Below are 27,275 nucleotides of genomic sequence, written 5' to 3' on the forward strand. Positions count from 1 at the left end.
GGAACCGTGTAAATATTAGCAGTTAGGTTTACAGATGGGAAGGTTTCAAATTTACCCAGTCAAACTGAAAAGCATCTGCAGTTACCTGGGATGAACTACTGTAGGGGGAAGGACCCCAGAGAGGCAAAGCCTCTTGCATGAGAACCTGACCATGCTCGTTTCCAATGGTAGTAACCCAGGCGGTAGAGTCAAAGGCAGCTCCTGCGACTTTCTCTGTCATCTCAACGTAGATGTTTTTTTAAGAACAGACTTAGTCTGCTGTTGTAGAATGCACAGGAAAAAAAACTCCCAAACCTTCTTGGAGTCAATTTTTAGGATGAATCAAAAGGTGGACGTGGCATTGGACTCGTCCAGCTAAACATCCAGTCTGTGGAAGGGCGTCCAATGGGACGCTCCTCCTGAAGCCTCAAATGAGGCACAAGCACTTTGCTCCGCCAAAATGAGAGCCAAAGGGCCAAAACCCGGGGGGGCGGGGAAGGTGACACAGGCCCATGTGCAAGGGTGGGGGATATCAATAACCACAACCTGGTGCTGAGTCAGTGGCAGACCCAGTTCGAACATGTCAGGACAAGACCTTACTCTGATAGCTGGAAAAAGACGTGGGCTACGCCATCAACCTGGTGTCCTCCCACCAGAAGGAGCGAGAGAGGACAGCATCTCAGTCCCCACTGATGGTCAACAAGGTGACAAGTCTAGGGTTCATTTATTCTAGTTCAAAGTGTAATTGTTTTAACTGAACTATGGGACCTGCAGGACGGCCTCATCCGTTACTCCTCAGCCTACCTTGACTTCGTGGAGGCAGTCAGGTTCCAGCAGGCGTTTGAGGAGGAATGGGTGAGGTCTCTTCAGCCTGGGCAGGAGGGAGAGGCCTTTGTTGGCTTTGGGTGTTTTAAAATTCGAGACTCTGAAGAGCCCGAATGAGTATGAGGACCCCAAGAGGATTCGGTACTTAATCACAGAGTATCATATTTTGTATTTAAGTTTGTTATCATATGAACAGATAGGAATCTCATTCACTTGTCAGTTAAAGCTGAAAAATTTAAAAGTGAATGAGATTCCAATGCTTAACCAGAAGAACCAAAGGGTGCTTGGTCTTCAGACGGTTAATGATTTCACCAAACCTGCTATGTACTTGGGCGAATAATATCAGAAGAGGCCAGAGGTGTAGACTTGATTTCATATCAATCTACAAAAATTACCTGAACTCTTTGTCTTGACTGCAGGGAAGCTCATCTGGGTGGAGTACCTGTACCAGCAGACGGGCATGTGGATGTCTGCGTGGACCCTGATGCCTCGGACGAGGCTGCTGCTGTCACTGTTCTCCTAGAGGAGGATGAAGAGCCCACCATCTGTGGGCCAGACATCTCCTCTGGAACTGCAGCCCGGTAAGGTGACCTAGTTGGCACCAGCATGTCCTGAAGGTCCTGGTGGAGATCAGGTGTCTGTCAGTGGTCTCCAACAGCAGGGTGGACAGAATAGTCACACTCTGGGAACTCCTGCCAGACGCAAACAGAGGGTCGTTTACCTCACCAGGCACCAGGAGAGAAAGCCTAAAGGACGTTTTAAGGCCACAAACAGGAAGAATTCTTTTTGTCCTGGAAGGAAGGACAGTGTCCAACGGTATGATTAGCTTCTAGAAATCTTTACCTTACTTTAAAATATGCTTCAGTTTTTCATGCTGTTGTTTCTTCCACACAACATCCACATCCCTGCTCTTGGGGGACTATGTGACCCTAAGAGATGCAGGGCCCTTAGCCTGGGGCTGGACTTCAGCTGTTTCAGCTGTCATCCTGTTTGGGATTTGCATATCTAGCTTAACATTAGATGCCCTTTCTAAAACGACCCTCTGCATTTACCCGGACTTGGGACCGGCACACCAAAGCACTGGCTTGTGCCTTCATGTGGTTGCATTAAGTTTTGGAAACGGCATGTTTCCAATTGTTTTTTTTAATTTGATTTGATGTATTTTACAAAAATTTTTTATGATATAGTTAGATTCAAATTAATTTTTTTCTAAACTTAATTTTTATAGGTTTTTGTCATATAAAAACAAAACACAACCAAAATCAAAACAGAGGTCAATTTTTTGTACTTTGTGGGTCTATTTGTTGTACAGTGTCCATTTTTTCCACTTTTGGTTTAATTGTGCCTCTTGCAGTCCTAGTTTGTATGTTATTGTGTCTGTTGAATAGACATGGTTAATTGTTGATGTCCATTGCTCCTTTGATGGGATTGACATAGTGCCCCAGTTCTTGGTTACTGTAATGTTTTTATGGCGGCTAGTGACAGAACTTTAAATAAGTATTTGTCACTTTGGTGGATTGAGAACATGTAGAAATCAAACAGTTCTGGTACCAAAGGAATTGTATATCCCAGCACTTTGCATGTTACATCACCCACCATCTTCCAAAATCCTGCTCCATTCAGACACTTCCAAAACAAATGTGAATGGTCTATATTTACTTCTCCACATTCACGCTAACAGCTCTGATTTGTTTCAACTGTTTGTTCTTCAGTTTAGGTGTTAGGAAAAATCTTTTAAGGTTCTTCCAGGCGAACTCTCTCCATGTTCGCGATCCAGTGGTAGTATGCTGGTGTCTCCACATGTCTAAACAATCCTGCTCAGTTATCTTTCTGTTGAATTATTTTTCCAAGTTATCTTTTAGTTTTAACGTTGTGTTTTTGTCACACTCAGTTAAAGATTTGTATAGTGTACTGATCAATTTAGTATCGCTGTCTTTTTATGCCTTTATCATTGTTTGTTAATATAGAAATAATCCCGTTTTTCAAGGTGAAATTGCTTAGCCAAGTTGACCAAACTCTCCAGCTTTCTGTCCTTCTTTTCTAACAAGCACCATGCTGTTATTCCTTTTGATGTCCAATATTTATAGGTATGATCATATTCTGCTGGTTTAAATTGCCTATCATGTGCTACTCATTTTAATTTTTTTGCAATACTTAAGATTTTGTATTTCTGCAGTAGTTTGAAGCATATATTTAGTGTATGATTTGTTATATAATCGAGACGCATTTTCTTTGGTCCATATAACTCTTTATCTCCAATAATATTTTAAAAGGGTTCTTGTAAAGTTTAGTTTTATATATTTTTGTAAGGATTCTGGCGTTTGGTTTGGTTTTGGTCAAGTTCTGAGTTGCCCTCAGTCACACTGTTTCACGGTCCATCATGATCCACAGCTGTTGTCATTGTAGCCAATCGCCCTCAGCCTATTTAAGTTTCTTGTTTTCATATCATCCTTGTTAGGAATGTAGTTTTTTAAAGTAGTTAGTGAATCTTCTTTGGATTTTCTTTGGGCTATTTGTTTATTAGTCTATTGATCAATAACTTCATAGATTATCGAGCGCCTGTTGTTTTTTCTTCGTTCTTTTGTCGAGCAATTTTGTGCATTAAGGCCCTATTTCCTGGTAACTTTGTTTAAAATGAATCAGTTTTTTTTCTATTTCTTACTTTAACATGTAAATTATTTTTTTTTATTGTTTTGTATTTGTTGATATATTTCTGTTGTATTTCTATTTATGAACTGTTCTTCAAGTTCTTTTCATTCTATAGAGTATTCTTTATACTTTTTATTTCTATTTTTCCTTAACCATGTTGTTTTTGCTGTCAGTTTTCCCCTAATTACTCCTTAAAGAGTATCCTATAACGCTGTAGGGTCTACCGCTCCATCATCATTTTCCTCCAAATATTGTTTTATATCCGTTTTTCTGTCTTTTTTGTAATTGCTTCATTATGCAAACTCTAACATTCAATCTCCATGTGGTTTGTTTCTTCAATTTAAAATATTTATTTACATATAGAAAGTTATGGTCAAACACATCTTCACAATCAATTTTACATTTCTTTGTGATTTGCAGAGTCATGTGTAGAATCTTTCTGGTAGGGATTCAAAGTCCTCCACATCAATCAATCCTAATTCTTCTGTGCATTGAAAGTATTTTTTTTTTTGTAGGGGGGAAACCGGAGCATCCCGGAGAAAACCCATAAAAAAGTGTGTGTGTGTTTGGGTCAGGGGGACTTTATGGTAAAATAAAAAAGAACGAAAGCTTAAATCTGCAGAAACTTTGCAGGAGGCGTGGAGATTATGAGTAGAATGTTTTTTAGCTTTCTTTCTTTCACTTGTGTGTGTTTAGTAAAAAAAATTTTGTTGTGCAGCTCATGCAGGGGGAAACCGGAGAAAACCCCTAAAAAAGTGTGTGTGTGTGTGTGTGTGTTTGGGCCGGGGGGGGGCTTTTACTTTGAAAATCAACAATTATTTATACAAAACCTCTTTTATGTGTCAAAAATTTTTCAATTAAAAAAAAAAAAAAAAAAAAAAAAAAAGAAAAGAAAACTAAGTAACCCCTTTGACCCCCCCCCCCCATAAACACATGCATTAAAATGACTCTAAATAACTAACTAAAAATAATAAATAAATAATAAATAACTATGACAATTGAAGGCGTGGGGATCTCATACCAGGAGCAGCTCAGCAACAGATCATTGCCATGGCGCCCACCCCATGTCATCCTTGTTAGGAATATAGTTTTTTTTATAGTAGTTAGTGAATCTTCTTTGGATTTTCTTTTGGCTATTTGTTACTTTCTTAGTCTCTTGATCAATAACTTCATAGATTATCGAGCGCCTGTTTTTTCTTCGTTCTTTTGTCGAACAATTTTGTGCATTAAGGCCCTATTTCCTGGTAACTTTGTTTAAAATGAATCAGCTTTTTTCTATTTCTTACTTTAACATGTAAATGATTTTTTTTTTATTGTTTTGTGTTTGTTGATACATTTCTGTTGTATTTTTGTTTATGAACTGGTCTTCAAGTTCTTTTCATTCTATAGAGTATTCTTTATACTTTTTATTTCTATTTTTCCTTAACCATGTCTTTGCTGTCAGTTTTCCCCTAATTACTCCTTAAAGAGTATCCTATAACGCTGTACGGTCTACCGCTCCATCATCATTTTCCTCCAAATATTGTTTTATATCCGTTTTTCTGTCTTTTTTGTAATTGCTTCATTATGCAAACTCCAACATTCAATCTCCATGTGGTTTGTTTCTTCAATTTAAAATATTTATTTACATATAGAAAGTTATGGTCAAACACATCTGCACACTCAATTTTATATTTTTTAACTACTACTATCGGATTTAGAAATAAAAAGAATTCAAGAATGTTCTTTGTGATTTGCAGAGTCATGTGTAGAATCTTCCTGGTGGGGATTTAAAGTCCTCCACATCAATCAATCCTAATTCTTCTGTGCATTGAAAGTATTTTTTTTTTGTAGGGGGGAAACCGGAGCATCCCGGAGAAAACCCCTAAAAAAGTGTGTGTGTTTGGGTCAGGGGGACTTTATGGTAAAATAAAAAAAAGAACGAAAGCTTAAATCTGCAGAAACTTTGCAGGAGGCGTAGAGATTATGAGTAGAATTATTATCAGCTTCCTTTCTGTCTTTGACTTGTGTGTGTTTGGTAAAAATTTATTGTTGTGCAGCTCATGCAGGGGGAAACCGGAGCATCCCGGAGAAAAAACCCTAAAAGTGTGTGTGTGTGTGTTTGGGGCGGGGGGGGGGCTTTTACTTTGAAAATCAGCAATTATTTATACAAAAGCTCTTTTTACTTGACAAAGAGTTTTACAATTAAAAACAACAAAATACAAAAAGAAAAGAAAACCCACCAACCCCTTTGATCCCCCCCCCCCCCCGAAACACATGCATTAAAATGACTCTAAATAACTAAATAAAAATAATAAATAAATAATAAATAACTATGACAATTGAAGGCGTGGGGATCTCATACCAGGAGCAGCTCAGCAACAGATCATTGCCATGGCGCCCACCCACAGCGGACAGCAACAGGGTCCACACCACAGCCGTGAGGCTGCGACGTCGGCCCCCAGCCCCCCCAGCAAGGGCGAGCACCGCGGCAACAACCCAAGACCAAACCAGCAATATCCCCACATGAAAACTTTAAACATCTAATAAAGACAGTAAAAATAGTTACATTACATCTAATTGAAGACTTTTTTTGTTCTTTTTGCCCTTGAATTCCTTGTGTGTGTTCAGTAATGTCTATCAATCATAGCATTTGTGGAAAAAGGACTAAAACCTTTATCCAGAATATCCACAGAAATGTTGAAAAAGCATGACGTTGATCATGTCAAAGTCTTTGGTCCCTAATTGACCTTAGTTTCTTCAGGTCCAACACACACCATTCCCACTCGATGCCTTTTTATAATTGGTTCGTCTTTTTGGTCCTGAAACTCCTCCAGCAGTTTTTAATTGTCCCAGGATTTTCTTTTTCCCTTTATTCCTTGCTGCTTTCTTTCTGAACAATTCTACATAATCTACCTTGTGTTCAGACTTGCGGCTGGACTTTTCGTCTTGTGGCCTCATGGTGTCTTGCTGAGCAACATTTTCCTCACATTTAGCAGACACGTTCATGTGATTGACAGCAGTTGTGTCTTTGCATTTTTCATAGAGGAAGATGATTCCATGTAAGCTAATGTCAGCCAGACAGGTCTCATCTGCTACAGAGATCCGACTGTCGTTTGCTTTCACAATGACACCATCTTTGGCAACGTAGGTGTAAAAATGATTGCTCTTGTGGCAAATGACAGAGGACAGGTTGAATTGTTCCTTCTTCCCATTGATAGGAACATAGATGGAACTATCTGGTCTGATTTTTTCCCTGACTGCAGACTGTCTTGGCACATACAAGGGAAATATGTCACAATCACCAAAAGAGATTCCCGTTTCCATATTTGATGAACAAAACTGACACTTTATGTTGGAGCAGATATTTGCAGCGTTGCTGCCAAGAAGTGAGGCGATGGAATCTGTGTTTCCTGGTTGCGGTGGAAGGAAGAACATGTTACCCAAATCATTGAACCCACATGAGATGTTCTGGCACTTGTGACATCTACTTTCTTGGTGCATGTGGAGATTTGCTTGGATTCCACAGTCTTTTAGCCAGCACAACAAAGGATTGATGAAGTCAGCAATGTCATTTTGTTGTCCGAATTCTAAATCTGGTATGACATGAGCTAACTCCAGTAAAGCTACTGCCACTTCAGATTGACAAAAGAACGCTCCTGGGGTTTGGACTGCATTCAGAAACAATTGGGAAGTGGCTGGCATGGTTGATATGGCAGCCATGACTTCGGGGTCCAGGGATTGAACGGCATTCCTCACAGTGTTCATATTGACTATAGCTTGGAGGGTGGAGTTCAACCAACAGTTGTTGAAGTCGTTAGAAAACTTGCAGAAGTCCTTTGTCAAGTTGTGACTATTAACTGTTGAAGATTTCACAAAGCCGTTGTTTGCAGTTTGTTTAGGTGCTGCACTTGTCATTCCGACTTTAGCGTTCATCTTGTGTTGTTCGTAATTGTTTGTCGTAAAGGGTGTAGATGTCATGGGCTGTTCCGTGGAGGAAGGCTTAATTGGTCTTAAGAAGAACATTTTCTTTCTCCTTTTAAGGATTTGGGACTTCATCATGACACTACGTTTGACGAGTTTTCTTGCTGTCCTGAGCAGAAATCTTTGCATTGCAAAACTTTTCACAAACATCTTTCAGGTATTTCTTTCCAGATGTCTCTGTCCAGATCCACGCTAAGATGTCTTAAAAAACAAATGTAGGTCTATTTATTCCTTTTTTCCAGGTGATGTCAAATGACATGATTTACAAAAAATACCTCAAATGACATCATTTATGACCTCAAATGACATCAGTCAATATTCTGAAAGTCAACAATGCAAAGACATCACCAATGATGACATCACCATTGATGACATCACCATTGATGACATCTCCATTGATGACATCACCATTCATGACATCAGTGGTGAGGCTGTGGGGGGATGACTGGTTATGTTTTTAGAAACTGTTTATTTATTCATTCATTCATTCATTCATTCATTCATTCATTCATTCATTCATTCATTCATTCATTCATTCATTCATTCATTCATTCATTCATTCATTCATTTATTTATTTATTTATTTGCTTATGAATGTCTTTATTTTCAATAATATTTTGTAAAATTTAGCATTCTATATTTTTGTAAGGATTCTGGGGTTTGGTTTGGTTTTGGTCAAGTTCTGAGTTGCCCTCAGTCACACTGTTTCATGGTCCATCATGATCCACAGCTGTTGTCAATACACGGAGCAACATTATGCTGGAGATTTATCATTATTGGAGTCAGGTGTAGATGTCAGTCCAAAGGGCGAGGCCTGTCCACGGACACAAATACCTGGTGGCCCCAAAGATCTCCACACACATTTATGTTACAGCTCACACGCACACACAGGACCTATGCATACAATCAAAAGTGTCAAGCATATGTCATTCCATCATACATTCCATTTGTGCAAAGCTGTGCTGGCACCCGTCGAAGGCGAAGCAGCAGTGGTAGTTTGGGCCACCCTAGACACCCACTCTGGATATCAGATCAAGGAAATATACCAACCAGGTGGCCCACCTCAGCCACCCAGAATAGGGCCGGCAGAACCGCCACAGGGGGCCACAATGAGAGCAGGGGGGCACAGGAGTCTGGAAAATCCAAGCCAATGCTGGCTCATGGTCTTGCCAGAGAACTCAGGGATACCTTTCCCTCTATGAAGAGAGCACCACTGGGCCTTGGAAGTCAGCGCCCACGGGATACGGCCACCACTGCTGAGTGCGTGGTTCCCCCATCAGGGATGGGGGAAGGACTGAATATCAGAGGCCCTGCCTTTCTTGTGTATTGTGAGTGTGCGTGTGTTTGTTTTGCAGTTTATATTGTTATGGGGTGGATGGATGTGTGTAATAAAGGGTGCAGTTAAAATTGGGTTGTAAGGCACTGAGGGGACGTCTCCTGATTTCTCACAGAGATGTCCAAGCACCCTCCCTCCAAGGGTCCTGCAGTTAAAAAAGAGGGGCTTAAATCTCTGTGGCAGCCAAGTATGCCTACTCCCAAGGGTCATCGCAGGTTGATACCCCCCCTTCACGCTTATAAGCGTTACGGTAAAGGTTAGGTGACTGTCGTAAGTGGAAGGAAGGTAGTACGGGACAACTTCCAGACTCAACAACTTCCAATTGATGAAACAGCTGTCCCCTAGTCTCCCTCCCACAGTGTTGGGCCCAAGGTCTCCCCAGCCCAGGGGCCCCATTCCACAGCAAGACACAGCCCCCCACCCCCACCTCACACACACACAAAGAGAGAGGAACCAAGAAAGAGTCAGTCCCAGGAGCCCTGGTCAGACACCGATGGGACAGAGGCAGTTGACCAGTCCAGGTCTATGAATTTAAAATTGAAACATTTTAATTTCAAAGGACACCTTCATAGGATCCACACAATTTCCCCTTTGACACTAAGCAGCAAAAAAAAAATGCATCCACGTAACAAATCGCTCTGGATAATTGATGTGGGTGTTGTATAAAAACTGTACCTTCACTTTGAAGTGGAGACGCAAAAAAAAGGTAATCATCACCTACATCCATGAAAGATGCTATTGCTGCCATAAGTTTACTTCACACAGAAAAAATGCAATTTTTACAGATAAAAAAAAGGCCTGTAGAGCAAATTAGAACTATTTTTGCTTGTTCGCCCATTAGTTTTGGCTGTACTGAAGCCAAAGGGGAAGTTAAAAGCTTTCAGCTGTAACTCCAACAAACCCGACCCAACTTTCTTCATTCCAGTCAGCCTGAACCAAAACAAACGTTTACAACCAAATCATGATCAGTTATATGATCCCTTTTATTAGCATGCTATTTGCCTCATTAAACTTTTTACTGCAGCAGTAAATTTGATGATGGTCCTCATATAAAGCACAAACTGGATTGGTGTGAAAATGTCTGAGCAAATCCCCACAACGTGGAAGGATTCTGACCCGTGCCAGTCTTGTTTGCTTCCTCAACAAAAGGCTCTGCCTCCATCCGAAACATCCTTCCACTTCGTTTTATTTTGAACCTGTCATTGTGTTGAAATATGCTAATATTTGTATTTTACGATCCTTGATAGAACTATAACAAACACTGCATGAGGGAGTGGATGGAAGCTTTTGTTGCAGGCTTGTTGTGTTTCTCTTTCTCTACCTTTTGAAGCATAAAAAAAATAATAATAATTTTGTTCACTCCACTCTGCCTCTCCCTCCTACAATGTGGCTTAGATTGTTCATAATGGCTCCTGTTTGCAGCTAGGTATTGATCACCTCGATAGACCCTTTATTCTGACCGTCTCCTCCACAAGCCTCCTGACTTTTCTGTCCTTTTTTCTCTTACCACCCTCCCTTTCTATTCCAGACCTCGCTCCATGCTGTTTGATAAGCACATTGAAAAGCAGGTCTTCATCGCTACACTCCAACTATTGAATCAATGTGGGGAGGGGGGTGGGGTGTAGAGGCTCAGCAGTCTATCCATCACTAAGATGGAGGAGAAAGGTAATGATAAGAGATGACAGAGGGAGAGACAGAGGCTGAGAGGGAGCGAAACAAAAAAAACCTGACAGCACATGTGTGAAGGTGTGGATCCCCTTATCGTTTGTTGCCTGCTTTTTTCTTGTTTGTATACTTAAGTGTGGCCCTAAAGAATGCACAGCATACAGCAAATGATAAACGAGAACAAGGGCTTTAGTTTGGTTGCTTTCACGGTGAGGAACAGAGCTTTTCAAAAAGATGATTACCTCTCTACTTTGAACAAAAATGTTCTTGTAAGCTGCTGTGGAATCATGTAAAGTTGGAACGATTTTTTTGTTTTGTGAGATCACTACACTTGTCATGTCAAGACAAAGGCAAAAAAGTGTATTACACTTTGAAATACTACTAACAAGGAGGAACGATTCTTAAAGTCCCCCGAAGATAAAAACGTTGAGGCAGAAGAGATGGGAATTATGACAATTTTACAAATTTTTATAAAAACTTTCCAAGTGGTGTTTTATGATTATGAAGTTTCTAATCAAAATTCCACAACCTAAATGTCTTACAAAGCCATATTTCATGTCTATCTGAAGCCTCTGTTTCCAAAATCTCCTCTACATGGGCTTGGCTGCTGGTGCTGACCTGAGTGGCTCACCCCTCGATGCCCCCTTTCTGCAAGCTGCGCCTTGCATTAGTGGAGAACTTGACACGTGGGGGAAACTGACAGTCTCTATTTTCAAAAGTTTCTCTTTAGCGATAAAGAAACTGTGAAAATTGACATACTTTTGGTTCCAAATCGACACTTTTTGAACCATATATGGAATGACAAAACAAATGTGTTTACCAGACCCTGCTGTTTAATAAAATTACACACGAAATAAAACTTGATAAGCCCATGAAACATGGTTTGAATTACATTATAATTTAGGCTACATTGCACCAGTAAGCAGCACTGCCTGAGGCTCAGAACTAATTTGATGCACATGCAGACTGTTGAATTAACTTTCACAACAAATAAAAAGGCAATGCCATAAAGAAAGTGACTATTCACACGTAATTTTTCAAAATACGTGCAGCCCTGGCTGAACTTTTTTTTTGGCCGCACTGACTCAAAGGAAGGGTTAAGTTTAGGATTATAGGTTACAGATAAACTGCAGTCTCACCGAACCCCATTCACGGCAGAGGCAGCCAATTTCAATGTTAAGTCAATGGTACAGACGTGATCAGAGGTCCCGCGGTGTGATTTGAGAAGCGGGTGATGTGCAAAGGTCTGGCAGCAGAGCAATTTCAAGAGTATCCGTCCCGGCTACTGTTGGGCGAAGGCAGACAAACCGATCCCGATCACTATGCCGTTTCGAGAACAACCCAATACAAAGTTGATATTTCCAGGTGAATGTACAAGAACTACTTGTAACTGATTAAGGCCAAAGCCAAGAACATGTAGAGTGAACATACAGGAGGAAAGATTTTGTTGATATCCTAAAATGGTTAATAGTGTATACTTATTTGGCGCTTTACTACCTCCTAGAAGGCCGAAAGCGCTTTACAGTCACAGTCCCATTCAGAAACACATTAACACACCGATAACAGCTTAATAAAAAATATACATGTAAACCAGACCAATTGTCTGAGATTTTGTTCAACTTTTTTAAAAGGTTAAACACGCCTTACATCATTTATATGTTTACTTTTGATGTAAACCAGGGAGATGCAGGGAGTTTCACGGTTGGTGAGGCACTGATGTCATCAGTCAGCTTTACAAACATATGAACCCTACAGAGTAGCAGATTCCCCATTTGATTAGCAACAGTTAGTGTGTGTTTCTTTTTAACACTTCTCTTCTATTTACAAACTGTAGCATAGAAAAAAGCACCAAAACTATTATAATTGACTTACTTTTACTTATAAATAAAGAACAGAAGTGTTTATTTTCTTTCTTCAGTTTTAAAAGTCTGTGTCTCAATGGAGCTCACTGCCAGTGATGTGTCTCCAGAAATTCCTGAGTTTAGACACAGAATACTTAATTTAGAATATGACGATAAACAATATTAAAGAATAACTGGACGGTTGCACTTGCTTGCTACCACCAATTCTATTTTTCTATTTCTATTTCTATTTCTAGATATAATGTTTTATTTAATGTTGTTATATGAACCACATGGGCATGACGTGTTTGAGAACGGCTTTTGGAAATCTTTATACAAACCCCTTTCTAAAATTTTAGGAACATTTGTTTGATCATTCACCAAAAACTACAAGAACAACTTTCAGGACAAAGTCTTCAAAACCTGAAGCATTCCACTCATTCAAATGCACTAGGAATCAGTGCTTTTACATTTATGCATCATCGCACTCTCATGCCATAAACTTATCCCAGTTGAAGGGAAACAAGGCTACTCACGTCTGCCACTCCGGCCTCCAGGATGTTGAGTTTGGCTTCTTTCTCGACAGCAGCTTTCTGCTTAACTGCAAATAACGAAAAGCAAAACTTGAGTGTTTCTGTTGTTTGGTTAAAAAAAGCAAAAAGAAACACACAAAAACCACAAAAACACACACAAGTCAGACACAGAGATGATGACAACAGACAACTTTGTTCTATCACAACAGCAAAATCACATTTATTTCTGTGACATTAGCCAAATTTTTAGTGTCTACAATAATGTTCTGTATGCAACCATGTCTGCATGGTTTCTATCAATCAGTGGTGCTTGTTCTGCAAAACAAGCTTTTACACTCCTTGCTTGACTGATTAGTCTTTTCTCCCACCGAGCTTTAACTCAAGACAGAGAAAAACAACCAACAGCACATTTATCTAAACGCTCTGGAGGCGCAACTTTGTTTAAATTTCTAATGACAAAAGAAAAGAAAATCTCAGCATTTTGCAAAACAGACAAATATTATGTTCAAGTTTCACATGAGTTGCAAAAAGGAAAATACTGCCGATTACAAAAGACAAAGTTTTTTGATATTCCAAAAAGAATCCATGTGAATTTAGCAAGCACTATGAGCACAATAGAAATTACAGATTTTTTAGGAAAAATAACTTTTCCTAGAAACATAACGTTTTTCTTTTTAACCCTTGTGGTATCTTAGATGACCCCACCCTTCCATTGACGTGTTTTCCCTACCATGACAAAGGTGGATAAAGGTGGAAAGATTTCATGTAATCCATGGACACCAGAGAAGATCACAAATCATTGAAGAAAAAAGGTTTAGTCTAGTGGGCCCAACTCCCAATGTTAAAATGCCTAGGATAGCACAAGGGTTACCATTGGGAGTTGGGTCATCTAGACCCACTTGACAGTGCGCTGAACCTTTTTTCTTCAATGGTGTGTTTTGAAAAACATCACCAGGAAAGCAGCCGGGCCAGATGGTGTACTGGGCCGGGTGCTGAAGGAGTGTGCTGTTACGGCGGGTGGTTGGGGGAGTACCCAGGCGCAGAGAGGATGAAGCATGAGGTCAAGGTGGATAGGGGCTTTAATATTAACAAAAGGCTACAAACCAAAAACCACTGCATAAGCAGGCTAGAAAACTCGAAACAGTATAAAATACTCGAAACAGGGGAAGAGCCGAAATATAAACTATGGACCAGCACAGGAGGAAGGGAATGACAAGACTTAAATACATACAGACAAACGAGACACAGGTGAACACAATCAGGCAGGATAGGGAACCAAAGTAAAACTCACAACAAAACAAAACAGGAAACCCTACAAACTAAAACAGGAAGTGAACTGAAAACATCACAGAACAAAAAGGAAACAAACCACAAGGGCAAAGAAACAGAAACCATAACATGTGCAGCGGAGCTGACTGAGATATTTACCATCATCTTCAACTTGTCGCTCTCCACAGCATGGGTCCCCACCAGCTTCAAATCTGCTACAATAACCCCCATTCCTAAGCAATTGAAGGTCACATGTCTAAATGACTAGAGACCCGCAATACCACCATCACTGGACACATATCAATTCGCTTACAAGAAGAACAGGTCAACTGAGGATGCCATTGCCATTGTGTTCCATAGGAGCATCTGGAGCATAAGAACACCTATGCACGGCTTCTTTTCGTGGACTACAGTTCAACTTTCAACGTAATTCGGCCATTCAAGCTTCGAGCCAAGCTAGACCACCTTGGACTCAACACCGCACTGTGCAACTGGACTACCGATTTTCTAACCAACTGCAAACAGAGTGTTAGAGTGGGAAAGTACACTCCATGCACGGTTTTAATCAACACGGGGGCCCCCCAAGGGTGTGTGCTGAGCCCTCTACTCTCTGTTTACTCATGTATCTTCATCCAACCTCATTGTTAAATTTGCTGACGACACTCCAGTGCTTGGACTCATCAACAACAATAATGAAATGGACTACAGGAAAGAAGTGCAACACTTGGCGTCATGGTGCAACAATAACAACCTGATACTAAACATCACAAAGACCAAGGAAATTATTGTTGATTTCCGGAGACGCAGTAAGAACCATCAGCCACCTTCCATTGGCACGGAGATGGTGGAGAGGGTGACCAGTTTTAAATTTCTGGGGATCACAATGACGGAGGACCTATCACGGGATCCACACACTGCCTCAGTGGTGGGCAAGGCCCAACAACGCTTGTACTACCTGAGGAAACTAAAGACGGCAAAAATCTCCAGGCAGCTGATGGTGAACTTCTACGTGCCATCAGCAGTGTTCTGACATTTGGTTTCCTAGTATGGTTTCACAGCTGCACAAACGCTGATCAGCAGAGAAACCAGCTGAAACCAGCTGGGAAAATCATTGGGACCACTCTCCCAGAGATGAGTAGCCTCTACACCACCTGCTGTCTAAAGAGAGTCCACAACATCCTGCATGACCAGCACCATCCAGCCCGCCAACTCTTCCATCTGCTGCCCTCAGGAAGGAGGTACAGGTCTATTAAGGCCAAAACAACCAGACTGAGCAACAGCCTTTATCCACAGGCTGCACGGCTGCTGAACAGTCCCTCCCAACAACACCCCCCCCCCCATCTCCTCATCTGAGCACACTGTGAAAACTGGACTTTGCATTGCTGCTACTAACTTAAGATGTTGTGTACACTGAATGTCTTATTTAATATCTTATTTACTTATTTATATTTCTTTTGACTGCAGTGGCACAGTGGTTAGCGCTCTTGCCTCACAGCAAGAAGGCCCCCAGTTCAAGTCCCGGCTGGGGGACCTGAAACAGAACATCAATGGGGGGCTTTTCTGTGTGGAGTTTGCATGTTCTCCAAATGCATGCGTGGGTTCTCTCCGGGGTCTCCGGCTTCCTCCCACTGTCCAAAAAACATGCTTCATAGGTTAATTGGTTAATCTAAATTGTCCCTAGGTGAGAATGTGAGAGTGAATGGGTGTGTTATTGAGGACATTCTAGCCTGCGAAAGACTGGCGAACTGTCCAGGGTGTCCCCTGCCTTCGGCCACAAGTGGCCGGGATAGGCTCCGGCAACCCCGTGACCCCTAAACGGAATAAACGGAATAGAAAATGAATGAATGAATATTTCTTTTCATGTTAAGTCCTTGCTGTGTTCCCTTTTGTACTGATGCTGGACTTGGGTTATTTATTTATTGGGTATTTATTGGTGAATTGAACTGAGTGGCTGTTGTTGATGCTCCAAACGTATTTTCGTTGTTTCACTGACAATGACAAATAAATTTCTTGAATCTTGAATGATTTGTGATCTTCACTGGTGTCCATGGATTACATGAAATCTTTCCACCCTTATCCACCTTTATCATGGTAGGAAGAACACGTTAATACAAGGGTGGGGTCATCTAAGATAGCACAAGGGTTTAAAGACTGAGCTCTTTCTACATTTACCAGTTATTGACAAAAACACAGTCTGCTTGCTTAAATGACAATTTAGCTTCTAAGGCTCGGAAAAAATAACATTTAACAAATGAAAACTGGTTAAATGAAAGCCTGTTCACATTTGAGAGCACGTTTGTTAAATGCAGGGTTCTTATCTCTGGGAAAATGCTTTATCTCTCTGGGAAGCAAAACACTGCTGCTTTGTAACTCAGACAAAGACCATGGGATACAGGGTGTTTTTCCTCTCTAAAGTCTTTGGTTGTAAAAGATTGGGGAGTCATTGGTGGTAAAGAGATATCAGTTTTATAATTCAGAGAATTCCCCAAAGGTTCAACAAGACACAAAATTCACAGAGAATCGCTCAAGAAATGACATTTTGCCTTGACACCTTAAAAATCAGACGGAAGTGTAAGATTTACTAACACTTACAGGGCTGGAGTCATAGAATAGGAAACAGTCTTTGCAGGATCTCTCCAGTAAAGCGCAGTGAAGCAAGTCAACGTAGCAAAAAACCCATGCTAACTCATAGGCAGAGCATATGTTTAGTTTAATAGCAAAAACAACTTGAGAAGGCTTGCGGCTTTTTGATAGCATAAACTTCAGTGTGTGGAAAATCTATCTAGATGAAAGGAGAGAGGCATCCAGGAGGTCCAAACCATTCAAATCACAATCCACAGAGTAGTAGCTCACTGGAGCTTCTGAATGCTTGAAGATTCATAGATGAGCACAGAAGTCTAAAATGCGAGATCTCAGGAAAAGAAAGTTACCATCATTCTTGGCTGGATAAAGAAGTTACAATTCCAATTCGTCAGCCAATTTGTTGTGTGCAACCTGACTCTTTCAGTTTAGGTTATTGGAAGATTATAGATAGCATTGTTTATGTGGTCATCCTACGGGCATTTACTTATCAATTACACACCCCTGTGAGCAGCATTGACTTGTGATCAGTAAGAACCCAGTACGCGCACCCTATTAACGACTAGAGTTTGGCATGAGAACACCATACGACAGCATCCCCTGTATGTAATATGTGCATGCAACTTACATTACCCTTACAACTCGTCACTATAGACTTACCACATGGACGACAATAGTAGGCTACATTCTATTTTTATGACGTCCCTTACGGGGGCCGCACGAGCCTCAAGGGAACTGCAAGACACACCTACACTCCTACTGGGATACGGCCACTAAAGCCTTAGTGTTGGAGTGAAAGCTGATCGATGCTCCTCTGTTTGTTGTAGGGGAGGCAAGAGTGCATGAAGGTTTCTATGGTAACACAAGTCATCGGTTCTTCCAAACGACTTTTTTTTGTCAGCTTGTTGACTGAAAACTTTTAGGTTTAATGCTGTTTACATCAGTTCAGTCATTTATATTGGAGACACACAGACACTTGTAATTGGTTGAATGCTGTAAAGCTGTAAAGCATTCAACCCTTTGTTGGTTGAATGCTGTAAAGCATTCAACCCTTTGTTTTCCTGTTTCTCTTTATTTATTCTTCCACCTATCTTCCGCCGTTTTTCGGCACTTAACTCCTTCTACAATTTTTAACCTATTTTAACCATTCAACTTTTAAAATGTTCAGCTCCTTCATCTTATTAATGCTATGACTTTTGGTACTTCTAATCCTTGTACTTTTTAAGATATTCCAGTTTTTCCGGGAATTTTTGCCCTATTAAAATGCATTGGGAAGTTATGGTACATGAGGTTCTGGATTCGACACCCGGTTCGGACCCTTAAATTTTTTTTTACTATTTTACTTTTAAAATGTTGAGCTCTTTCAACTTATTACAGTTATTACTTTTGGTCATTCAAATCATTGAACTTTTTAAGATATTCCAGGATTTTCCAGGATTTTTTGCTCCATTAAAATACATGGAGAATCCTTGAAACCTTTGTTTCTTTCAACCATTGTAACTTCAACATGCCTTTAGCTAGAAACACCGTTCAAACATTAAACTGCTCATAAGACTTTGTATTTCAATATAAGTTTTGAAATTATTATGGGATGGCAACACCAACTACGGTTTTGCGGCCATTTTGTGCCTAAATGTGAGGCGATTTTTAACTTCAGTTTTTACCTATTTTAACCATTTTACTGTTGCAATGTTAAGATCTTTCAGCTTAATCCTTTCAGCTATTACTTTTGGTCTTTCAAATCCTTGAACCTTTCAAGATATTCCATGCTTGTACAGGATTTTCCAAGATTTTTGCTCCATTTAAATACATTGAGAATCCTTTTTTATCACCACTTTTGGTCTTTCAAATCCTTTGACTTTTCAAAAGTGAAAATTGTCAATCGTTTTTTCCACGTAAATAACGAACTGTGGCATGAAATCGTTTCAACTCGGCTTTTTCCAATAAGATGATACACGACACGCCTGATTAATATATACCGGCTGCATTGTGTGATCACAGAGGTGTTGGCTCAATGGCTTAGTAAGTGGTCTTACAATACTGAGGTTCTGAGTTCGATTCCAGCATCTGACTTTTTCTGCATGTTTTTTTACCTTACCTTTCTTGATAAAATTCAGTTCCACTAACTCAATTATATTTCGTTACATGGAAACATTTTCTTTCAGGTGGGGTTACTCATAAGCTTTGACTTTTTATCCTTTTACTTTTAAAGATTTTTCAGGATTTTCCAGGACAGTGCAGCCATTTCATCAGCAAATTCAGCTTTCATTCATTGTTCCTTTATCTTTTCAAGAACCTTTGCTTCTTCCACACAATTTTAACTAAAGACACCATTCAAACGTTAAAATGATCAGAGCAGCTTAAAGCATACACACAAACACTCAATGTATGTTACAAAAAACAGTGGGAGCAAATCTAAGTTAGTTTTGATGTATTTTTTATTTTCCTCCTCGTAGCTGGAAGCTGCAGTTCAAACATGTGATCCGCAGCCATCTTGTGGACAAGCGTTGGGACCCGGGCCTTAGCCCCGCCCACGGCCGCTAAGGCTCATGGGAAAGTGTTGATTCCCAAACCATGAGTTAGGTGGCTGTTACGAGAAGTAAATGTGTTTTTACACGACATATGACAGTGGTTAAATGAAAATATTATGCTGTGTCATTCAGCTAGCTAGCGGATGATCAATATAGCTTTCCATTATATATGGATGAATGTGTTAAGACTAATGGCATATACATAGTTTAAAGAATTGATCTTGAGGTTCATCATATGACATGATGTCACCTGCTGCAGCATGTGGCTCCACTTTTACTGTCAAATGATCAAAGCTTTGCATTACAACTTCAAGGTTTGTAGTCATTATGGGATGGAGACTGTTTGGCAGCCATTTTATGTTTTTCAAATCTGAAGCCTTTGTTTCTTTAAACGAATATAACTTCAACATACTTGTCGCTAGTGACACCGTTCAAACATTAAAATGATCACAAGGCTTTGGACTATAAAATACGCTTAGAAATCATTATGGGATGTCGACACAACCTAATGTTGGTGGCCTTTTTATGACAAAATCTGAAGCAAATATTGCAATAAACTTCATCCATGGCTAGAACTGAACAGATTGAAATTCACTGGATCTGGACATATAAGGAATGTGGGCGTGGTTAGCCAACAAACTTCGTTGCTAAGGACGTCCAAAGGTTTACTTTTTCTGATTTGTCTGAAACTGACGTCGATTTGTTCGTCATCCCATGCCGACCCAAATGTAAAATGGTTGCTATGGAGATAAAATTAATAAAAAAGCCGCCATTTTGAAAAAAGTGGATTTTCTGTCAACTTAGAACATGTAGCTTTTACCAATATGATACTCTTAAACAATGTGGTTTTTTGAGTCAGTTGATGATGCTGATGCTAGCACTTTTAGCCATTTTAGCATCATCTTCAAATTTTCAACAGTACATCCATTTTTTCAACAATTTCAGCTTTCATGCTTAACTCCGTCTACAAATTTTGACCTGTTTTGGTCATTCTACTTTTACAATGTTTACCTTTGACTTTTGGTCCTTTAATTTTTCAAAATATTCCAGGGTTTTCCAGGACATTTCAGCCATTTTTTCAACAATATTTTAGCTTTCATGCTTAACTCCTTCTACAATGTTTGACCTATTTTAGACATTCTACTTTTACAATTTCAGCTTTTCCATCATATTTCTGCTTTCATTCAGCAATACAGCATTCAACCCTGCATTTTCTTCTGGAAATGCAGCTCCTTCTAGTTGGTTGAATGCTATAAAGCATTCAACCCTTTGTTTTCCTGTTTCTCTTTATTGGTTGAATGCTGTAAAGCATTCAACCCTTTGTTTTCCTGTTTCTCTTTATTGGTTGAATGCTGTAAAGCATTCAACCCTTTGTTTTCCTGTTTCTCTTTATTTGGTTGAATGCTGTATAGCATTCAACCCTTTGTTTTCCTCTTACGCTATCTTCCGCCGTTTTTCGGCACTTAACTCCTTCTACAATTTTCAACCTATTTTAACCATTCAACTATTAAACTGTTCAGCTCTTTCAGCTTATTACTGCTATGACTTTTGGTTTTTCAAATCCTTGAACTTTTTAAAATATTCCAGGATTTTCCATGATTTTTTCTCCATTGAAATACATGGAGAATTTTTCGTGCAGAAGTTCACAGTTAAACTTCTACAATTTTTCACCTATTTTAACCATTCAACTATTAAAATGTTCAGCTCTTTCATCTTATTCCAGCTATGACATTTTGTCCTTCAAATCCTTGAACTTTTCCAGATAGTCCCGGTTATTCCCGGATTTTCCAATATTTTTGCTCCATTGGCCACACCTTTGCTTCTTTAAACAATTGTAACTTTAACATTCTTTTGGCTAGAGACACCGTTCAAACATTGAAATGTTCACAAGGTTTTGGACTTCAATATAAGGCTCAAAATTATTATGGGATGGCAACACCACCTACAGTTTGGCGGCCATTTTTTGCCAAAATGTGAGGCAATTTTAAACTTCTTCAAACTTTCACCTATTTCAATCATTCTACTATTTCAATGTTCAACTCCTTCAGCTTATTCATTTCAGCTATTACTTTTCGTCTTTCAAATCTTTGAACTTTTCAAGATATTCCAGGATTTTCCAAGATTTTCGCTCCATTTAAATACATTGAGAATCTTTGAAAACCTTTGGTTCTTTCAACCATTGTAACTTCAACATGCCTTTAGCTAGAGATACCGTTCAAACGTTAAATTGATCACAAGGCTTTGGACTATAAAATAGGTTTAGAAATCATTATGGGATGTCGACACAACCTACTGTTTGGTGGCCATTTTTATGACAAAATCTGAAGCAAATATTGCAATAAACTTAATCCATGGCTGGAACTGAACATATTGAAATTCACTGGATCTGGACATATAAGGAATGTGGGCGTGGTAAGCCAACAAACTCGTCCAAAGGTTTACTTTTTCCGATTTGTCTGAAACTGACGTCGATTTGTTCGTCATCCCATGCCGACCCAAACATAAAATGGTTGCTATGGAGATAAAATCAGAAGAAAAGCCGTCATTTTGAAAAAAGTGGATTTTTTTATCAACCAAGAACATGTAGCTTTTACCAATATGATACTCTCAAACAATGTGTTTTTTGAGTCAGTTGATGATGCTGATTCCAATGCTAGCACTTTTAGCCATTTTAGCAACATCTTTAAATTTTCAACAGTTCAGCCATTTTTTCATCAACTTAAGCTTTCATGCTTAACTCCTTCTACATTTTTGACCTATTTTAGCCATTCTACTATTACAATGTTCAACTTTTTCAGCTTATTCTTTCTATGACTTTTGATCCTTTAGTTTTTCAAGATTTTCAAGCAAAGTTCAGCCATTTCTTCAGCAAATTCAGCTTTCATTCAGCAGTACAGCATTCAACCCTGCATTTTCTTCTGGAAATGAAGGTCCTTCTAGTTATTATTATCGTATCTTATAGTATCTTCCGCCGTTTTTTGGCGTTTAACTACTTCTACAATTTTTAACCTATTTTAACCATTCTACTATTAAAATGTTCATCTCTTTCATCTTATTTCTGCTATGACTTTTGGTTTTTCAAATCCTTTTACTTTTTAAGATATTCCAGGTTTTCCGGGAATTTTTGCTCCATTGAAATACATGGAGAATTTTTCGTTCAGAAGTTCACAGTTAAACTCCTTCTACAATTTTTCACCTATTTTAACCGTTCGACTATGAAAATGTTCAGCTCTTTCATCTTATTCTAGCTATGACATTTTGGTCCTTCAAATCTTTGAACTTTTCCAGATATTCCCGGATATTCCCAGATTTTCCAATGTTTTTGCTCCATTGGCCACACCTTTGCTTCTTTAAACAATTGTAACTTTAACATTCTTTTGGCTAGAGACACCGTTCAAATATTGAAATGTTCACAAGGTTTTGGACTTCAACATAAGGTTCAAAATTATTATGGGATGGCAACACCACCTACAGTTTGGCGGCCATTTTGTGCCAAAATGTGAGGCAATTTTAAACTTCTTCAAACTTTCACCTATTTTTACCATTCTACTATTACAATGTTCAACCTTTTCAGCTTATTCCTTTCAGCTATGACTTTTGGTCCTTCAAATCCTTGAACTTTTCCAGATATTCCCGGATATTCCCAGATTTTCCAATCTTTTTGCTCCTTTGGCCACACCTTTGCTTCTTTAAACAATTGTAACTTTAACATTCTTTTGGCTAGAGACACCGTTCAAATATTGAAATGTTCACAAGGTTTTGGACTTCAACATAACGCTCAAAATTATTATGGGATGGCAACACCACCTACAGTTTGGCGGCCATTTTGTGCCAAAATGTGAGGCAATTTTAAACTTCTTCAAACTTTCACCTATTTTTACCATTCTACTATTACAATGTTCAACCCTTTCAGCTTATTCCTTTCAGCTATGACTTTTGGTCCTTCAAATCCTTGAACTTTTCCAGATATTCCCGGATATTCCCAGATTTTCCAATCTTTTTGCTCCATTGGCCACACCTTTGCTTCTTTAAACAATGGTAACTTTAACATTCTTTTGGCTAGAGACACCGTTCAAATATTGAAATGTTCACAAGGTTTTGGACTTCAACATAAAGTTCAAAATTATTATGGGATGGCAACACCACCTACAGTTTGGCGGCCATTTTGTGCCAAAATGTGAGGCAATTTTAAACTTCTTCAAACTTTCACGTATTTTAATCCTTCTACTATTACAATGTTCAACCCTTTCATCTTATTCCTTTCAGCTACGACTTTTAGTCTTTCAAATCTTTGAACTTTTCAAGATATTCCAAGATTTTCCAGGATTTTCCAAGATTTGTGCTTCATTTAAATACATGGAGAATCCTTGAAAACCTTTGTTGCTTTCAAGCATTATAACTTTAACAAACTTTCAGCTAGAGGCACCGTTCAAACATTGAAATGCTCACAAGGCTTTGGACTTCAACATACGTTTTGAAATTATTATGGGATGGCAACACAACCTACTGTTTGGTGGGCATTTTTTGACAAAATCTGAAGCAAATGTTGCAATAAACTTCATCCATGGCTGGAACTGAACATATTGAAATTCACTGGATCTGGACATATAAGGAATGTGGGCGTGGTTAGCAAACAAAGCTCGTTGCTAAGGACGTCCAAAAGTTTACTTTTTCCGATTCATCTGAAACCGACGTTGATTTGTTCCTCATCTCCAGGCGACCCAAACATAAAATGGTTGCTATGGAGATAAAATCAATAGAAAAGCCGCCATTTTGAAAAGAGTGGATTTTTTATCAACTTAGAACATGTAGCTTTTACCAATATAATACTCTCAAACAACGTGTTTTTTGGAGTCAGTTGATGATGCTGATTCCAATGCTAGTACTTTTAGCCATTTTAGCAACATCTTCAAATTTTCAACAATTCAGCCATTTTTTCAACAATTTCAGCTTTCATGCTTAAGACCTACAAATTTTGACCTATTTCAGCCATTCTACTATTACAATGTTCAACTTTTTCAGCTTATTCCTGCTAGGACTTTTGCACCTTTAACTTTTCATGGTTCTTCCAGTACAGTTGAGCCATTTCTTCAGCTAATTCAGCTTTCATTCAGCAGTACAGCATTCAACCCTGCATTTTCTTCTGGAAATGCAGCTCCTTCTAGTTTATTTTTATAGTATCTTCCGCCGTTTTTTGGCGTTTAACTACTTCTACAATTTTTAACCTATTTTAACCATTCTACTTTTAAAATGTTCATCTCTTTCATCTTATTTCTGCTATGACTTTTGGTTTTTCAAATCTTTTTACTTTTTAAGATATTCCAGGTTTTCCGGGAATTTTTGCTCCATTGAAATACATGGAGAATTTTTCGTTCAGAAGTTCACAGTTAAACTCCTTCTACAATTTTTAACCTATTTTAACCATTCTACTATTAAAATGTTCATCTCTTTCATCTTATTTCTGCTATGACTTTTGGTTTTTCAAATCCTTTTACTTTTTAAGATATTCCAGGTTTTCCGGGAATTTTTGCTCCATTGAAATACATGGAGAATTTTTCGTTCATAAGTTCACAGTTAAACTCCTTCTACAATTTTTCACCTATTTTAACCGTTCGACTATGAAAATGTTCAGCTCTTTCATCTTATTCTAGCTATGACATTTTGGTCCTTCAAATCTTTGAACTTTTCCAGATATTCCCGGATATTCCCAGATTTTCCAATCTTTTTGCTCCATTGGCCACACCTTTGCTTCTTTAAACAATTGTAACTTTAACATTCTTTTGGCTAGAGACACCGTTCAAATATTGAAATGTTCACAAGGTTTTGGACTTCAACATAAGGTTCAAAATTATTATGGGATGTCAACACCACCTACAGTTTGGCGGCCATTTTGTGCCAAAATGTGAGGCAATTTTAAACTTCTTCAAACTTTCACCTATTTTTACCATTCTACTATTACAATGTTCAACCCTTTCAGCTTATTCCTTTCAGCTATGACTTTTGGTCCTTCAAATCCTTGAACTTTTCCAGATATTCCCGGATATTCCCAGATTTTCCAATGTTTTTGCTCCATTGGCCACACCTTTGCTTCTTTAAACAATTGTAACTTTAACATTCTTTTGGCTAGAGACACCGTTCAAATATTGAAATGTTCACAAGGTTTTGGACTTCAACATAAGGTTCAAAATTATTATGGGATGGCAACACCACCTACAGTTTGGCGGCCATTTTGTGCCAAAATGTGAGGCAATTTGAAACTTCTTCAAACTTTCACCTATTTTTACCATTCTACTATTACAATGTTCAACCCTTTCATCTTATTCCTTTCAGCTATGACCTTTGGTCCTTCAAATCTTTGAACTTTTCAAGATATTCCCGGATATTCCCAGATTTTCCAATGTTTTTGCTCCATTGGCCACACCTTTGCTTCTTTAAACAATTGTAACTTTAACATTCTTTTGGTTAGAGACACCGTTCAAATATTGAAATGTTCACAAGGTTTTGGACTTCAACATAAAGTTCAAAATTATTATGGGATGGCAACACCACCTACAGTTTGGCGGCCATTTTGTGCCAAAATGTGAGGCAATTTTAAACTTCTTCAAACTTTCACGTATTTTAATCCTTCTACTATTACAATGTTCAACCCTTTCAGCTTATTCCTTTCAGCTACGACTTTTAGTCTTTCAAATCTTTGAACTTTTCAAGATATTCCAAGATTTTCCAGGATTTTCCAAGACTTTTGCTTAATTTAAATACATGGAGAATCCTTGAAAACCTTTGTTGCTTTCAAGCATTATAACTTTAACAAGCTTTCAGCTAGAGGCACCGTTCAAACATTGAAATGCTCACAAGGCTTTGGACTTCAACATACGTTTTGAAATTATTATGGGATGGCAACACAACCTACTGTTTGGTGGGCATTTTTTGACAAAATCTGAAGCAAATGTTGCAATAAACTTCATCCATGGCTGGAACTGAACATATTGAAATTCACTGGATCTGGACATATAAGGAATGTGGGCGTGGTTAACAAACAAAGCTCGTTGCTAAGGACGTCCAAAAGTTTACTTTTTCCGATTTGTCTGAAACCGACGTTGATTTGTTCCTCATCTCCAGGCGACCCAAACATAAAATGGTTGCTATGGAGATAAAATCAATAGAAAAGCCGCCATTTTGAAAAGAGTGGATTTTCTATCAACTTAGAACATGTAGCTTTTACCAATATAATACTCTCAAACAACGTGTTTTTTGGAGTCAGTTGATGATGCTGATTCCAATGCTAGTACTTTTAGCCATTTTAGCAACATCTTCAAATTTTCAACAATTCAGCCATTTTTTCAACAATTTCAGCTTGCATGCTTAAGTCCTACAAATTTTGACCTATTTCAGCCATTCTACTATTACAATGTTCAACTTTTTCAGCTTATTCTTGCTACGACTTTTGCACCTTTAACTTTTCATGGTTCTTCCAGTAGAGTTCAGCCATTTCTTCAGCTAATTCAGCTTTCATTCAGCAGTACAGCATTCAACCCTGCATTTTCTTCTGGAAATGCAGCTCCTTCTAGTTTATTATTTATACTATCTTCCGCCGTTTTTTGACACTTAACTCCTTCTACAATTTTTAACCGATTTTTACCATTCAACTTTTAAAATGTTCAGCTCTTTCAGCTCATTATTGCTATGACTTTTGGTACTTCTAATCCTTGTACTTTTTAAAATATTCCAGTTTTTCCGGGAATTTTTGCCCTATTAAAATGCATTGGGAAGTTATGGTGCACGAGGCGCCCTGTTCGACACCCGGTTTGGACCCTTAAAATTTTCTTCCAACCAACTTTTAAAATGTTCAACTCTTTCAACTTATTACAGTTATTACTTTTGGTCATTCAAATCATTGAAATTTTTAAGATATTCCAGGATTTTTGCTCCATTAAAATGCATAGGGAATTCTTGTGCTTAACCTCTTTTACAGGTTGTTACCCTTTTTAACCATTTACTTTTAAAATGTTGAGCTCTTTCGGCTCAGTTCAGCCATGTCTTTAACAAATTAAACTTTCTTCTAGCAATACAGCATTGAATCCTGTATTTTCTTCTGGAAATGCAT

The 27,275-nt window shown here is 38.7% G+C and overlaps 1 protein-coding gene across 3 annotated transcripts in view; it reads right to left on the reverse strand.

The window, feature by feature from the left end:
* The window catches only part of LOC101175682 (receptor-type tyrosine-protein phosphatase N2), a 383,081-nt gene that overhangs the window by 129,707 nt on the left and 226,099 nt on the right, over positions 1-27,275 (reverse strand). For all 3 annotated transcript variants that reach the window (XM_023965497.2, XM_078934368.1, XM_023965498.2), the window contains one exon: positions 12,795-12,859. In XM_023965497.2, the coding sequence (XP_023821265.1) occupies positions 12,795-12,859 (65 nt within the window). The remainder of the gene's footprint in view (positions 1-12,794; positions 12,860-27,275) is intronic.

The sequence above is a fragment of the Oryzias latipes genome, chromosome 17 (assembly GCF_053564925.1).
Source record: "Oryzias latipes strain Hd-rR chromosome 17, Olatipes_Hd-rR_3.1".
NCBI classification, from domain to species: Eukaryota; Metazoa; Chordata; class Actinopteri; order Beloniformes; family Adrianichthyidae; genus Oryzias; species Oryzias latipes.